Raw genomic sequence first — 13,599 nt, 5'->3', positions numbered from 1 at the left:
ATCTTGGGATTCTTTTTTAATCTTGAGATTTTCTATTCAATTCTCGAGATTAGTAAGAAAATTACCGTAACTTGACTAGCAGCAGCACACATCTGAATGACTCGGCCATTAGCATGCTAAACCACCAACCTTATGAACTGACGCTCTCAGAAAAGGAACTCGCATGATACATGAGATACATGACAAAACCACTGTTTATTGGTGAAAATTTGGGGGTCGCATGATATGCGAGATCGCACGTTACTTGAGTATATACGGTACATGCAATACATTTAATAACAAAAATTGTGAATTAGATATAAAATATAAAATAAATTAGACTGCTATCATCGAAGCCAACAAATATTTTCTAGAATTCTTCTTCTGTTTTAATATTATATGTTTCATTATAGCTGTCAGTAACTCGGTATCTCCATTAGGTAAAGATAGAATAAAGAATAGAAATGAATGGTTATTATACTGTTTGGTAGTTTCATTAGTTGAAGAGAGATAATGAAAATTTATGATTACTTCCTGTGTGCTAGGAAAAGTGGTTGCTTGGCGATCGTTCGGTACTCGTAAGTGCTGAACATAAACAAAAGGTTGGAAGTTTTTTTTTTTTTTTTTTTTTTTTTTTTTTTTTTTTTTTTGTATTATAGATAATGATTAATTAATAATTATTTGAAATGAGTACATACTGATTTTTATACATTTTATTGGCATATTCTAAGCTTTTAGCTTCTTAGGTTTAGATGTCAGAATCATAACTAGGCTACAGTAGCAACTGCTAACATAGGCTAGGCTTATTGCTAAGGGACGTATGCTAAAGTCCTAATACATATATGCAGTAAAAATGGGGTTGAACATTACATGCAGTTGAATATTACTCAAGTATGTACAGTATTTTGCCTTTTTGGAGTCATATTTCTTCCGTCGGATCAGCGTTGTAACCCTAGAACATGTGTTGTAAGCCTGGAAATGTAATTTACTGGGGTGTATTTGTAGGGCTTGGAACGAATTAGGCAATTTACATGTAAAATGCGGTTCAAGATACGAAAAGCTCAGGTTACGAAGGCCGCCTCGGAATGGATTAATTTCGTATGTCGAGGTACCACTGTACAAGTTTTAGGATTTGAGCATACTGTATGTTTTGAGAAAGATGTCTCTACATCAGATTAGATAATACGTACTGTACAGGAGACGGATGTTTCAGAACTGTTGGTGGATATATATACAGGCAGTCCTTGGCTTGTGCCACTCCGGCTTACAACGTTCCGAGCTTACGATGCTCTTCAAATATATTCATCAGAAAATATTTCCCGGTTTACAACACATGTTCTGGGGTTACAAAACTCACAATGCTGATCCAACAGAAGAATGAAAGCTCCGAAATGGCAGATGATAAAAATTTGGAGGTATTTTTTGTGAAAAACTCAAGTAAAATGTAGGTTATGCACATCGTTTTCAAGACGCCCAAAGGGTAAAAGTAAGGTTTTCTAAGATTTTCTTACGATTTTCGACAATGTCTTGGCTTACAACACAGCGTAGGAACATAACCACCGTCATAAATCAGGGACTGCCTATACTGAAGTCATAAAGTGTATTGTGATATATTTTGCACTTCTTGGCCATGGGTGAACAGTAAATGCAGCAATATGTATCTAATTTCTGCCACAGGAGTAACTGATGTAAAATAGATGTGTATGACTTAATTGAGGATGAATTTCATTTTTGCAATTACTACAAGGTACGAATTGGTAGCTGCCAAAGTGCCCCTTGGTACATGTTACAGACCGAGATCTGCTCAGGTTCTTTTTTATAATAAACAAAAAGGATTCAACACCAACAATTGAAACGCAGGATACGAATGTAGAAAGAAACTCAAACAAAACAGAAATTTATTTACAAGCTTACTTACAAAGATAAATGCAGAATGGTTTCTCCTATTTACATAACCAAATTAAATCTGACAATATGTAAAAAGGGGGAAACAGTGCGGTAATGAAATACTTGCTGGCCAGTTTTGCAGCTGTCGAAATCAGTGCTCGAAGCGAGGGCTTCACAAAAGGTGACAGTAGAAACTTCAGATGGCTTCTTAACTTCGTACTGCAGGAAGAAATGTCTTAGCCTTGAAACTTGAAGGGCGGGTTACTCCTCAAAACCACTTGTAGGACGTTTCTTCTCTGAAGGGTTGCTCAACGTTAGGATCTCTCTCTCTCTCTCTCCGACTACGGGCGACTTTGTTTCTGTTCCCACTTTCTCTCATGCGTCCTCTTCCTCTCTTATCCTTCATCTCTTCCTTCTTTTATTATCTCTGATGATCTGATTTTTCTCTACTTCCTCAGTCATATTTATATACGTCAATCTCGGGGTGGGGCTGAAAGGGCAGAGCATAACCAGTGAACGTCACCGTCCCTCGACAGGAACTTTTTAGAAGGTTCTCGACGAAATGTTATATCATAATATGTGGCATTTCTAACGACGGCCGCATGCTAGAGTTCCACAACACACCTGAATATTCTCGACAATCAGAACAGACACCTGCAACACGTGTGGGAATGCCTCCTTGCTACAGACCTACTTGAAGAAGATACATTTTCCTTTCCTATAATATATGTTTGTTCCGACACGGCATACAAACCTTCGGTCCTTTTACAATAGGAAGGTACTAGCGGCAGCTGGATAGGTCGTAAGCTTTCGAACAATGGGTTCGGTAGTTGACTGCTTTTCCGACAGGCGCGCGCGCGACTGGGAGGTAAACAATCACTTTTGCTTTTGGCCTCACAGCGAATGGACGTGTGTTTTGCGCTCTCTGCCCACTTCATCGTCGTTTGCTTTCCTTTTGTATGGTTGTGTTTCTCTTGTGTTTGCGAGCAATTGTACGTACAATCATTCCCTTTTTTTGTCAATTATTGAAGTGAACTTAATTGATTGGATCAATCATGGATTCTCCGCGCCCTCCTATCACCCGGCGACTGTGCCCGGGAACCGAGGGGCGTAAGTGCGGTAAGTTCCGCTCGTTCCCTGAGATTGATCCCCATGTGTTATGTGCTCGGTGTCGGGGGCGTGAATGTACCCGTGCCGAGCCCTGTGATGTTTGTGTATCGTGGTCGGAGGTGCAGTGGGGCTTGTACGAGGGCAGGAAGAAGCGAAGGCCTATAAGGGAGTCGTCGGAGAGCTTTCCCGTGACACCTTTGGTTACGGACACTTCGTGTTCTTTCCTGCCCCCGGCTCAGCTCCCACGGTTGGCTCCTTCCCCTTCGGGGGGGGTTTCCAGGTCCTTCTCCTCACCCGATCTGTCGAGTGTGGAGGAGGGCGCTCAGTATCCCGACGTGGAGTTGTATTCTGGGACCTCTATCCGTTCGTTTACACCGCGCGAACGGGTAGAGACCCGTCCTAACCACCCGACCTTTGCTTCCCCAGGTGTGGCTGCTGTGAGGGACGACCTTGGACAGGTGTGGGCATCGTTGGGCTTGCAGGGCGTGCCAAGTGTCCAGGGGCTGCTCTACCATCTGGCTGGCTCTGTTGCGGTCACGCATGCCAAGGTGACCACCACAACCACTACGTTGTCCACTCCAGGCTATGCTGCTCCCCCTCATCTAGTGTATTCCCCGCGTGCGGTGTCTGTAACACCAACTACATCGGTGCAGGGTCCGATCGCTGTGCCACGGGGGAGTGTGATGCCGCCGCCGCTCGGGTTTGCCGTGCTGCCGAATCCAGACTTTGTATGTCCGAAGAGCTCGCCCCTGGACCTGCCGCCGATGCCAAGGATGTTGGTGACGCTGGTCCGTCTTTCTGGCTTGGATGTACCACCTGCCGTACATGCCCAGCCGCTGACGATCGCTGAGACGTTGCCGACCACTGCTGCCGTGACTGTACCTGCCGTTCCTGCCGTGACTGTTCCTGCTGTTCCTGTGATGCCTGCACCTGCTGATGTCGTTCCTGTTCGTGGCGCTGCTGCTCCCGATGTCGATCTGTCCGGACAGGCGCGTCCAGGCCCTGTTGCTGACGAAGAAGAAGAGGATGAGGAGGAAGGTGTCGTCATCGTCTTCGTTGTCTTCTTCGTCGTCGTCGTCTGCCGCCTCTCCCCCTTCGACTTCTAGGGCTTCACAGCCGAAGAAGAAGAAGGTTGCCTCCTCCCCCCCTAAGAAGTCTCCTTCGGGAGCTTCTAAGGGCCCGTCTCACTCCGGTGAGACTGGGGGTTATTCCGCTGGTCCTCCTGCTCCCTCGGGAGTAGGGCTCGTCTCTTCTTCCGTAAGGAAGAAGACTACGGGGACCAGAGGAGTGCCGGCTAACACCGGCACTTCCTCACCTGGTGCTAGAGGCTCTGCCACTGCATCGGGTTCCGTCTCGGCCTCTCGTTCGCGAGAGGTACCGAGTGCGACCGTACAGCCAAGAACCAGACGTCAGAGCTCGCTCAGCGTCAGGTTCACGGCACGGAGCGGAAGACTGGTGACAGCCCCTCACACGACTCTCACCAGACCAGCTCTCGCTCTCGCGGCGACCAGCTGGCTACCCGGGCTGACGTGACGGTCCACGACCGGCCACGGGCTGAGGCTGGGAAGAGGTCCCCCCGGTCACTGCTGGCACCAGCGACGTGACGTGCCATGAGGACAAGCACCGGTCTCACCGTGACAGTGGAGCCTGCAGGTCGCCTGACCGTCGCTCTCACAGAGAGTGATCGGGTACGGCAACCAGCACCAGCTCCTCTGACACCCGAGATCGGGGCCGCTGTGCTCAGTCCAGCCGTTCTCCACAGCGAGACGGTTCGACCAGGCCTGCAGCTCGATCGCCACCGCGGGTTGACGATCGCCTGCAGCCCTCCAAGCCCGCTGGTCCTGCCAGCAAGCGAGGAGGGAGCATCAGGTCTGCTTCTCCCGTTCCTTCAACCTCCTCGGGTTACACCGGGAGGAGTGATCGTGAGGAGTGCGCTCCTCGTGATCCCACCACGACGTCCTACGTACCAGGCACGGTTCTCGGACCGACCAGGACGTATGTGCATGTGGCTGGAGGAGACCAAGAGGGGTCTGTCGCTGGTCCCCCCCCCCTCGAAGGGGAAGGGTCTCGGGAGGTGCTCCTGTTCGAGGGACTGGACAGTCCTCCTCCTCAGGATGCAGTGACTCCAGAGATCCAGAGGAACTTTGCCGAGGTTATTGCGCTGATTGGTCAGCACAATGACCTCGGGGAAGGGTTGCCTCTCCCACCTTCCGAGCCCACGCCCCGGCTCGAGTCGTTCTGGGGCCCGAAGAGGGACCCAGACCGACGGTGGGATTGCCGCGATCGGAGCTTGCCGACTCCATCCTGAACCAGGTTGAGTCTCTTGCCTCTGGACAGGAAGACTCTCTCAGGTCAGGCAGGTCGAGCAAGCTGCTTCCGCCTCCTCTACTGCGACAGCGGCGATTCTACGTGCCATCTGAAGACCTGATGCCGCCTAAACAGGTAAACCTGGAGTTAGCCAGGCTAACACCGGGTGTGTCTCTGCAGCAGCTCCTGTCTGAGAACCTATGGTTCTCGCAGCAAGAGGCACTCGGTCTGGAATCCACTGCCATGTCAGCTTTCCAGGCCGTCTCCTGGCTAGACCTGTGGTCCCTCACAGTGTCTAAGGTCGCAGCCAACTCCGGGGGAATCTCCCCCGAAGAAGACTCGGCCTTCAGGAGGCTTTGCCAGTCTGGAGGAAGAGCCATCTCCTTCCTCGCCCACCAGACGGTAAACCTGTGGGCCAACCTGGTACTCCGTCGTAGGGACGCTGTCCTTACACGAGTGTCCAGGGGGGCTGGGCGTGAGGCGGCATTAGGGCTTCGCAATGGACCTTTACGGAGTTCCTCCTCTCTCTTCCCAGGAGAGATGGTGGACACTGCGGTGGACAGACGGCGCATTGATGACAGTGACCGTCTGGTACACCAGGCAGTTTCGAAGGCTTCTGGGCAGCCTCGAACTGCGGCCAAGCCAAAGAGCTCGGCTAGCGCTTCCACGGCAGCTAAGACGATAGCCTCGTCGAAGCCCCGTGGAAAGGACTTCTGTCTCCTGTCTTCTGCCAAGGGGGGCCGTAACCAGCCCTCCTCCCAGCCTTCCTTCTCGCGAGGAGGGTCAGGGAAGAAGTCGAAGAAAGGGGGGAAACGCTAGGGACGGCGTTCCCCTTCACCTGCTGCCGGAAGTGGGGGGTTGCCTGGCCAGCCATTGGGCAACTTGGCAGATCTACAGCGTCGAGACCTGGATAGTAGATGTCCTTCGGGAGGGATATCTATTACCCTTCGAATCTCGGCCACCCCTCACCTCCAACCCGGTCCAACAGCAATCGTACGTTCCAGGCTCTTCGAAGGACGTAGCACTAAGACAGGAGATCCAGTCCATGCTGAGCAAGCGAGCTGTAGAGATCGTCACGGATCAGTCACTGGGCTTCTACAGTCGTCTTTTCCTGGTGGAAAAGGCTACGGGGGCTGGCGCCCGGTGATAGATCTCTCTCCCCTGAACCGGTTCGTTCGCCAGACTCGGTTCACGATGGAGACGGCACGCTCCGTGCTCGACTCCATCAGGGAGAACGATTTCATGCTTTCAGTGGATCTGAAGGATGTGTATTTCCAAATACCCATCCATCAATCCTCCAGAAAGTACCTCCGCTTCATCCTCGACGGGACGGTGTACCAATTCAGGGCACTTTGCTTCGGTCTCTCAACTGCCCCACAGATGTTCACGCGAGTGTTCACTCTGGTGTCTGCTTGGGCCCATTCGCACGGGATACGTCTTCTGAGGTATCTCGACGATTGGTTAATCCTGGCGAGCTCCCGATCGCAGTTGCTGCAGGACAGGGATCGACTACTCGAGCTTTGTTGCGATCTGGGGATCGTGGTGAACTTCGAGAAGTCCGATCTCGAACCCAAGCAGAGGATGAAGTACCTGGGTATGCTGATCGACACGGTAGCAGGGCGAGTCTTCCCCGCAGACTCGCGGATCAGCAGATTCAGGGAGGCAGCCAACCAGTTCCTGTCTCGGCAGGAACAGGCAGCTCAGCAGTGGCAAGTCGTGATCGGACACCTGTTGTCACTCGAGAAGTTAGTCCCTCACGGGCGTCTTCACCTGCGGTCTCTTCAGTGGAGACTAAAGGAGAGTTGGTCACAGGCAACGGATCCCCCAAGCTTTCCAGTGTCCCTGACACTGGAGGTGAGGCAGGACCTAGCCTGGTGGCTGGACGACAGGAACCTCTTAAAGGGAGTGCCTCTATGCACTCCTCCTCCTCCTCCTCCTCCTCCTCCTCCTCCTCCTCCTCCTCCTCCTCCTCCTCCTCCTCCTCCTCCTCCTCCTCCTCCGGAGATGCAGCTGTTCTCAGACGCATCGACCGAGGGGTGGGGCGCACACCTGGAGGAGTTGCTGACTTCAGGCGTGTGGGACAATCACGACAAGCACCTTCACATCAATGTACTGGAGCTCAAGGCAGCGTTTCTCGCGCTCCAAGAGTTCCAGGACCGCTTGATGGGGCACTCAGTGGTGTTGATGTGCGACAACACCACGGTGGTGGCTTACATCGACAAACAGGGGGGCCTAGTGTCTCTCCCATTGTACCAGTTGACTCGGCAGGTGCACAAGTGGGCCGAGGCTCACTCAATAGAGCTGTCAGCACGCTACATTCCAGGGAAGAGGAATGTAGTAGCAGACAAGCTCAGCCGAATGGTCTCTACACCAGGACGTGGCGGAAAGGCTCGCTAACCCAGACCCTCGCAGGCTGAACAGCATCGAGTCCTGGTGTGACTGTGCGAATGGATGTGAGAATGAGTGAGTGACTGGCTTCTCTTCCCATCTTTTCCTTCTCCTCTACCTGTGGGCAGAGGGTCACGGTCGTCACTATGCTGGATGAGGACGAGATGCAGGTGAGCTATATGATAGAGCCCCATCCTATCCCTTTCACTAGGGATAGGAGCAGAATATCCACCACTTCCTCCTACAAGGGGGGGGGAAGTGGATGCCAACAAGAGACAAACCCATAACTCTATATTTGCTCCTGTACAGGAACAAGTTCTTACATTGCTGGTACTAAGAGACACCCTTGCCTCTCTCTTAGTAGTCGGTCCAGAGGTCTGACCATTGATCCTGCGGTGCACACCCCGATCAATCGGACAGAGGCTTGGATCCCTCCCTCGCTCTTACGACCAGGGAAGCATTCCAAGGTTGGGCGAACACCAGTCTGTTCACAAAAGACTCAGATTCCTCCCACCAAGAAGTGAGTCTTCCTATTGTAAAAGGACCGAAGGTTTGTATGCCGTGTCGGGACAAATGACAATTTGTCGAAAATTGCATTTTTCCTAACTATACAAACTTGAGGTCCTTTTACACATAGCCCCACCTCATGCCACCCCTCACTCTGCAGTTTTTGCTTGGGCCTAAAGCAAAAGTGATTGTTTACCTCCCAGTCGCGCGCGTGCGCCTGTCGGACAAGCAGTTAACTACCGAACCCCTTGTTCAAAAGCTTACGACCTATCCAGCTGCCGCTAGTACCTTCCTATTGTAAAAGGACCTCAGGTTTGTATAGTTAGGAAAAATGCAATTTTGGACAAATTGTCATTTCTTTGCTATAGAGCAATTACCATGACAGTACATTAAGAAAAACTGTTAAGATACAGATTTTTAAGTATGGCACAAACTTATTTATTTTTTGTGGAAATTAGTTAAATACACAAATTAGTCTATGATTTTCAATAATTTATTTTTTCCCTTTTTCATGAAACAAACAGAATTGCTTCGTGATGGAAATAGAGATGGACAGTACAATATGACTGCGGTTGTCAAGATAATCAAGGAACTTATGCCTCCTGCACGAAGACCCGATATCCAGACTTTAATCAGTGCCAGCCACATCTGTTTTGTTCGACTGCACCCTTTAAAGAAAGACCGTGCACTTCTGTTGGATCTTTTGCAGGAAGCGTTAGATAAAGATCACAGGTATATGTGGAGGTAAGGAAGTAAAGATGAAATTTCTTTTCTGTGGTTTAGTTCCCTTATTTTTGTGTGGTTGAAAACTCTTATTGGTTTTATGCAATATGTGTACAATTTTTTTTATATAAATTCACTATTGGAGTTGGTACAAGAAAACTGTTCTTATTTGAAAATGATATATAGAGAGAATTACATTTTTATTTTGTAATAAGTTTATGATAAGGACCCAGTAAATTGAGGGGATCAGCAATAAACCTGACAAACAGGTTTTAAGATGCTTGTTGATCTAATGAACCAGTTGGACTGATTCTTCGGATCATCCATGTGGTTTCCCCCTGTGAAAATTTCCTTCAGTAAATTGCTGTGGCAAATTTTCTCTCAAGAAAGCGAATCTTTTACATAAACTTATTGTATTGATATTGACAATAATAGACAGAATTGTTTCAAAGACACTTTCATTAGGAAGACATTAGTTTAATGTAAATATGTGTATAGTTTGTAATTTTATTATGAGTGCTTTAAGTGTACAGAACAGTGGTTGCTATTTGTGTAACTTTGGATTTCTGGGGGTGAATAGATGTAACACATGTGGAAAGGGCTTGAAGAGTGTGCTTTGTGCAGAAATCTTTATGTGGCACAGTCCCAGCTGAGTTGCTTTTATGTCTTTCAGTTTTTACCTGTTCTTTTAGGTCTCTTCTCACTTGGAAGTCCAAATTATCTAACATTGTTTCATCTTCTGTTTCAATGAAATCCTGATGTTAGCTCTTGTAATATGAGAGATTTTTGTTAAGCTCTCTATGAATAATAGGTCATCACTTAACTCGGGGGTTCCCAAAACTTAATTTTACTCTGGGATATTTTTTGTATTGACCAACATTTTGTATTTGCTTACAGTGTGCCATTCTTTGTAGCAAACCTTCATTCTTTAGTGTCTTTTTCTGTTTGGTTTTGGCATTTTGTGTTTGTCTTTGACTTTCCATCCATTACCTTTGGTCCTATCAGACTTTGATGTCCAACTGCTTCAACTTTTTCCTTCTCTATTTTCCACATCACATTTAAACCAACTCCATGAGAATCTAGAATCATTACTTATTGGTCTCATTCAACCTCATAATAATATTAATCTGTTTGGTTGTATTCCATTGTTTAAAACTTAAAAAGAAAGATTGCAGTTTAATTTAATGCTCTCTTCATCTCTTTTGTTGTTTGGCAGTACAAGATATTATGTAGGTGATTTTAATTAAAAGGTCATTCTATCTTACAGTTACACAAGTGTCACTCAATGGATTGAGCAAATAGTGAAGGATCTTGTAGGTGGTGATGTGAGGGAACGTGAACTACAAGTAGCCATCAATCTCTGTCTTCGCAACAACACAAATATAAGAGGACTTTTACTTAGTGAAAAGGAAAAAATTCTAGGTAAGGTTTTTTTTAATAATACTTTAGTTTTTTTAATTTATGAAGTGGCTTTTCAGTATTTACATCAAGTGTTACATTGTGCCTTAGCAAGATTAGCTTTGGGGCAGTTTGCAAAATTTTGAATACAGCATATTGATGGTATAGATAAATCTTTCTAACACTTGCAAGAAATATTGCAGTCCACAGTGTACTGCAGTGGATATTCCATTGAAAATGGGATGATTGTGTGTTCATATTTCATGAATCTTGATATATTGATGCTTCATTACAAATGGTCTCGTATCTCTCATAAGGATCAAAAGTCTATCAGGTGCTATATAGTTGTATTTGTACAAAATTTGAACAAACTCATTATTGTTAAGAAATTCACAGTTTCGTGAAAACAAATTGTTAAAAAATATCCACAATTATATATTAAAAATATATTTCTATGTAAAAATATATAACAAAGACTTTTGAACACCTGAACGGTGTTCACTGAGGAGGAACATCGTTCAGGTGTTCGAAAGTCTTTGTTATATATTTTTACATAGAAATATATTTTTAATATATAATTGTGGATATTTTTTAACAAACTCATTATTGTTAAGCTAGTCTCTTCGGGATCCATCTTGGTGCTTGAAAGAAAATTTCCAAAAAGGTTGTTGTTACTATGCGTGCTCTGCCAATTTCTTATTACTTGAGTTATGTACCACTGCCAGTCTCCATCTGTGATAGGGTTTATATAAAAACTTGGAAGAAAAAGGCATCTAAAAAGGAGCACTTCTCTTAAAGATTTGCAGTGCAATTTATCTCCAGATATTGGGCATCTTAATAGCAGTGTTTCTGCAGTGAAGAAAACCAAAAGATGAATGCTTGCTGACACAAGAGGCATAAAGTAGGACTGTAGGTAAAAATACCTTTTCTGCCAGATATATAATGAATATGTGCATGAAAAAGAGTAAGACAGCTAGCATAACCTCACCCATGGCAAGGACATGGCTAGCTGTGATGATGTGCCACAAAGGAGACATATTTATAGCTTTAAGGAAAAATCTTAACAGAGAGCTTGGTAGTTATGGCTTTTTTATTTCATTCATCTTCAAAGCCCAGGTATGTATATGTTGCTTCATGGTGTTTAGCCAACTGGTTTTTCCTTCCCCATTGTTTTTCTTTGTTATCTTTGTGTTCGGTTATGTGATTACCTAATTCTATTGGCCTTTATGTTAAAATGAAAAATGTGTTAATTTACTGGAAGTATCTTCCTCCCACCCTCATGAATTGGTGGCATCTCATGCTTCTGCTGTGGCTTACCAGGGCAGTGCTGACATTTAGAATATAGTGAGCAAGACTCCCTTGATTTTGGGATGCTCAAGATTTCTTTCACCTATTGATGACTCGAAGGTGCAATTTGCTAGGTAGTGTAGCATTAGGAAATGAGAGAATTATATTGATAAATTAATGAGTTATTTTGATTTAAGTGTTATGGCAAGGTTTAGAAGTAACTTTTAATGTATTAAGGTTTAAGATGTTGCAGTAGTCATGAAATTTAGGCCTTAATTATTCACATTACTTCTAAGTTTTCAGACTTGAGCAATGTTTCTTTCTTTTGCAGATGCTGTCAGAAAGAAAGGAATTCAGGGACTTACTTCAATTGAACTTGAAAAGAAACTCAGTTTTCTTCTAAAAGTGTGATTTTTAAAAATTTGTAACAAAAATATATCATTTTTCTTAAAACTAAATTTTTAAAGTTTCCTTGTAAATTATCTGAAAATCAATTTAACAATCTCCAGTACAGTATAATTTGTATATGAGATGGAGTTGTGGCTCAAATTTTTAGTTAGTTGCTTTCATTGCCAGGCTAGTCTGGCATAAAAACTGGGTGTGAATTGTTTCATCAGAAATAAATTCTAGTCATTTAGAAGAAATATGTAAAAAGGCATATTTTCTTTTTAATAATGATTTTTTTCAGCAAATTTTTGGAGTTAGGGATAGTCCTACTTCAAGCAGTTTTGTAAGCTTGTTTTTATGTTACCATGAAAGACAATTAGTATATGAAGACTGTCTAATATCGTAGAGAAGATATATTGACAGTATTTCCTATACTTTATTCAGAAATCCCTCTCATTCCCATTACAGTTGTATCAACACTACATTTCCTATGTAGTACGTATTCAGAAATCCTTCTCATGCCCAACAGTTTCCTATCTTTGTACATAGCAAATTATTAGTTAGATTGAACAGCCTTTTACTGGCACAGGTTCTTTCTCTACAGCAGCCTATAAAAGGGGCAGATAGCAGCATTAAATTTACAATATAAAAAAAAGATCAAACTAAATTCCATATCTTGGTATGATCAACTAATCTAAAAAAATCTCTCTTCAGAAATCCGCATTTACAGAACTATGAACTAGTTCCTTCAGTTGCTGTCATACCATATTAAAGAGTAATCCATAAAAATTGTTTACCTTAAAATATGTTTTACATGCATCAGTTAATCATTAAAAGCTTAAGCGATGTGATTAATATGTTTGTAATAACAAACTGTAGTTGGCAGATCATACAAAATAGGTTAAATTGATATGTCACATAGTGCAAATATTTTTAATGCCAGAGGTTTATCAGTGAATAAAGTTTAGTAAATAATAAAGAACTTCATAGATGTGACATATAGATGAAGGATCTCAGCACAACAGCATTAAAATAAATTTATTCCAATGGGAATACAAACGTACACACTCATAGATGGAGTATTCAGCACAAAGTGCACTGTGACGTCTACTGATTTAAAAAAACAAATGCCTAACAAGTAGGCATATGAATCACCTGTAACTAGAGTTGGGATAGCGCTCTCATTTTTGCTCAGCCATGATGTGGGGTTGTCTTCTGACCATCATCTTACATAGTTGAGATTTGCTTTTGTGTGTGTCACATGTTTGTGCTCTTGCTTGGCTTTCAATGCAGTATCTTGTCGTACAGAAGGGAAGCATTTCTGTGCCTTTTCTTTGTGATCCAGGCATGTGGCTGACCTCCTTTATGTGACCTAGCACATGATCCCCATGTGCAGTGTCCAGTGCTCCCTTTTCGGTGTTTCCTATGCTTATGATGGAGGATACAAAACCCAAATTACCAAAAATAAATTTCAGACTTTTTTTTTTTTAACTTCACAGCATTGAAAACCTATTCCATTTGGAATATAAGAAAGGAATTCAGGAAAATACTTTCAACTTATTGTTTAGTCTATACTGTTCTGTTGTTATGTTCTTATAATCTACTTATTCCCTCTAATTAACGTTG

The 13,599-nt window shown here is 44.5% G+C and overlaps 1 protein-coding gene across 1 annotated transcript in view; it reads left to right on the top strand.

Annotated features, from left to right (window-relative positions):
* LOC135214484 (testis-expressed protein 10-like) overlaps positions 1-12,044 on the top strand; it is a 164,363-nt gene extending 152,319 nt beyond the window's left edge. The window contains exons 10-12 of the mRNA XM_064248837.1: positions 8,703-8,922; positions 10,169-10,323; positions 11,918-12,044. Of these exons, the coding sequence (XP_064104907.1) occupies positions 8,703-8,922; positions 10,169-10,323; positions 11,918-11,997 (455 nt within the window). The 3' untranslated portion in view covers positions 11,998-12,044. The remainder of the gene's footprint in view (positions 1-8,702; positions 8,923-10,168; positions 10,324-11,917) is intronic.
* Positions 12,045-13,599: the final 1,555 nt, after the last annotated feature.

Source organism: Macrobrachium nipponense, chromosome 45 (assembly GCF_015104395.2).
Source record: "Macrobrachium nipponense isolate FS-2020 chromosome 45, ASM1510439v2, whole genome shotgun sequence".
NCBI lineage: Eukaryota > Metazoa > Arthropoda > Malacostraca > Decapoda > Palaemonidae > Macrobrachium > Macrobrachium nipponense.
The sequence above is the reverse complement of the archived record's forward strand: the minus strand, read 5'-3'. Positions and strand labels throughout refer to the sequence as shown.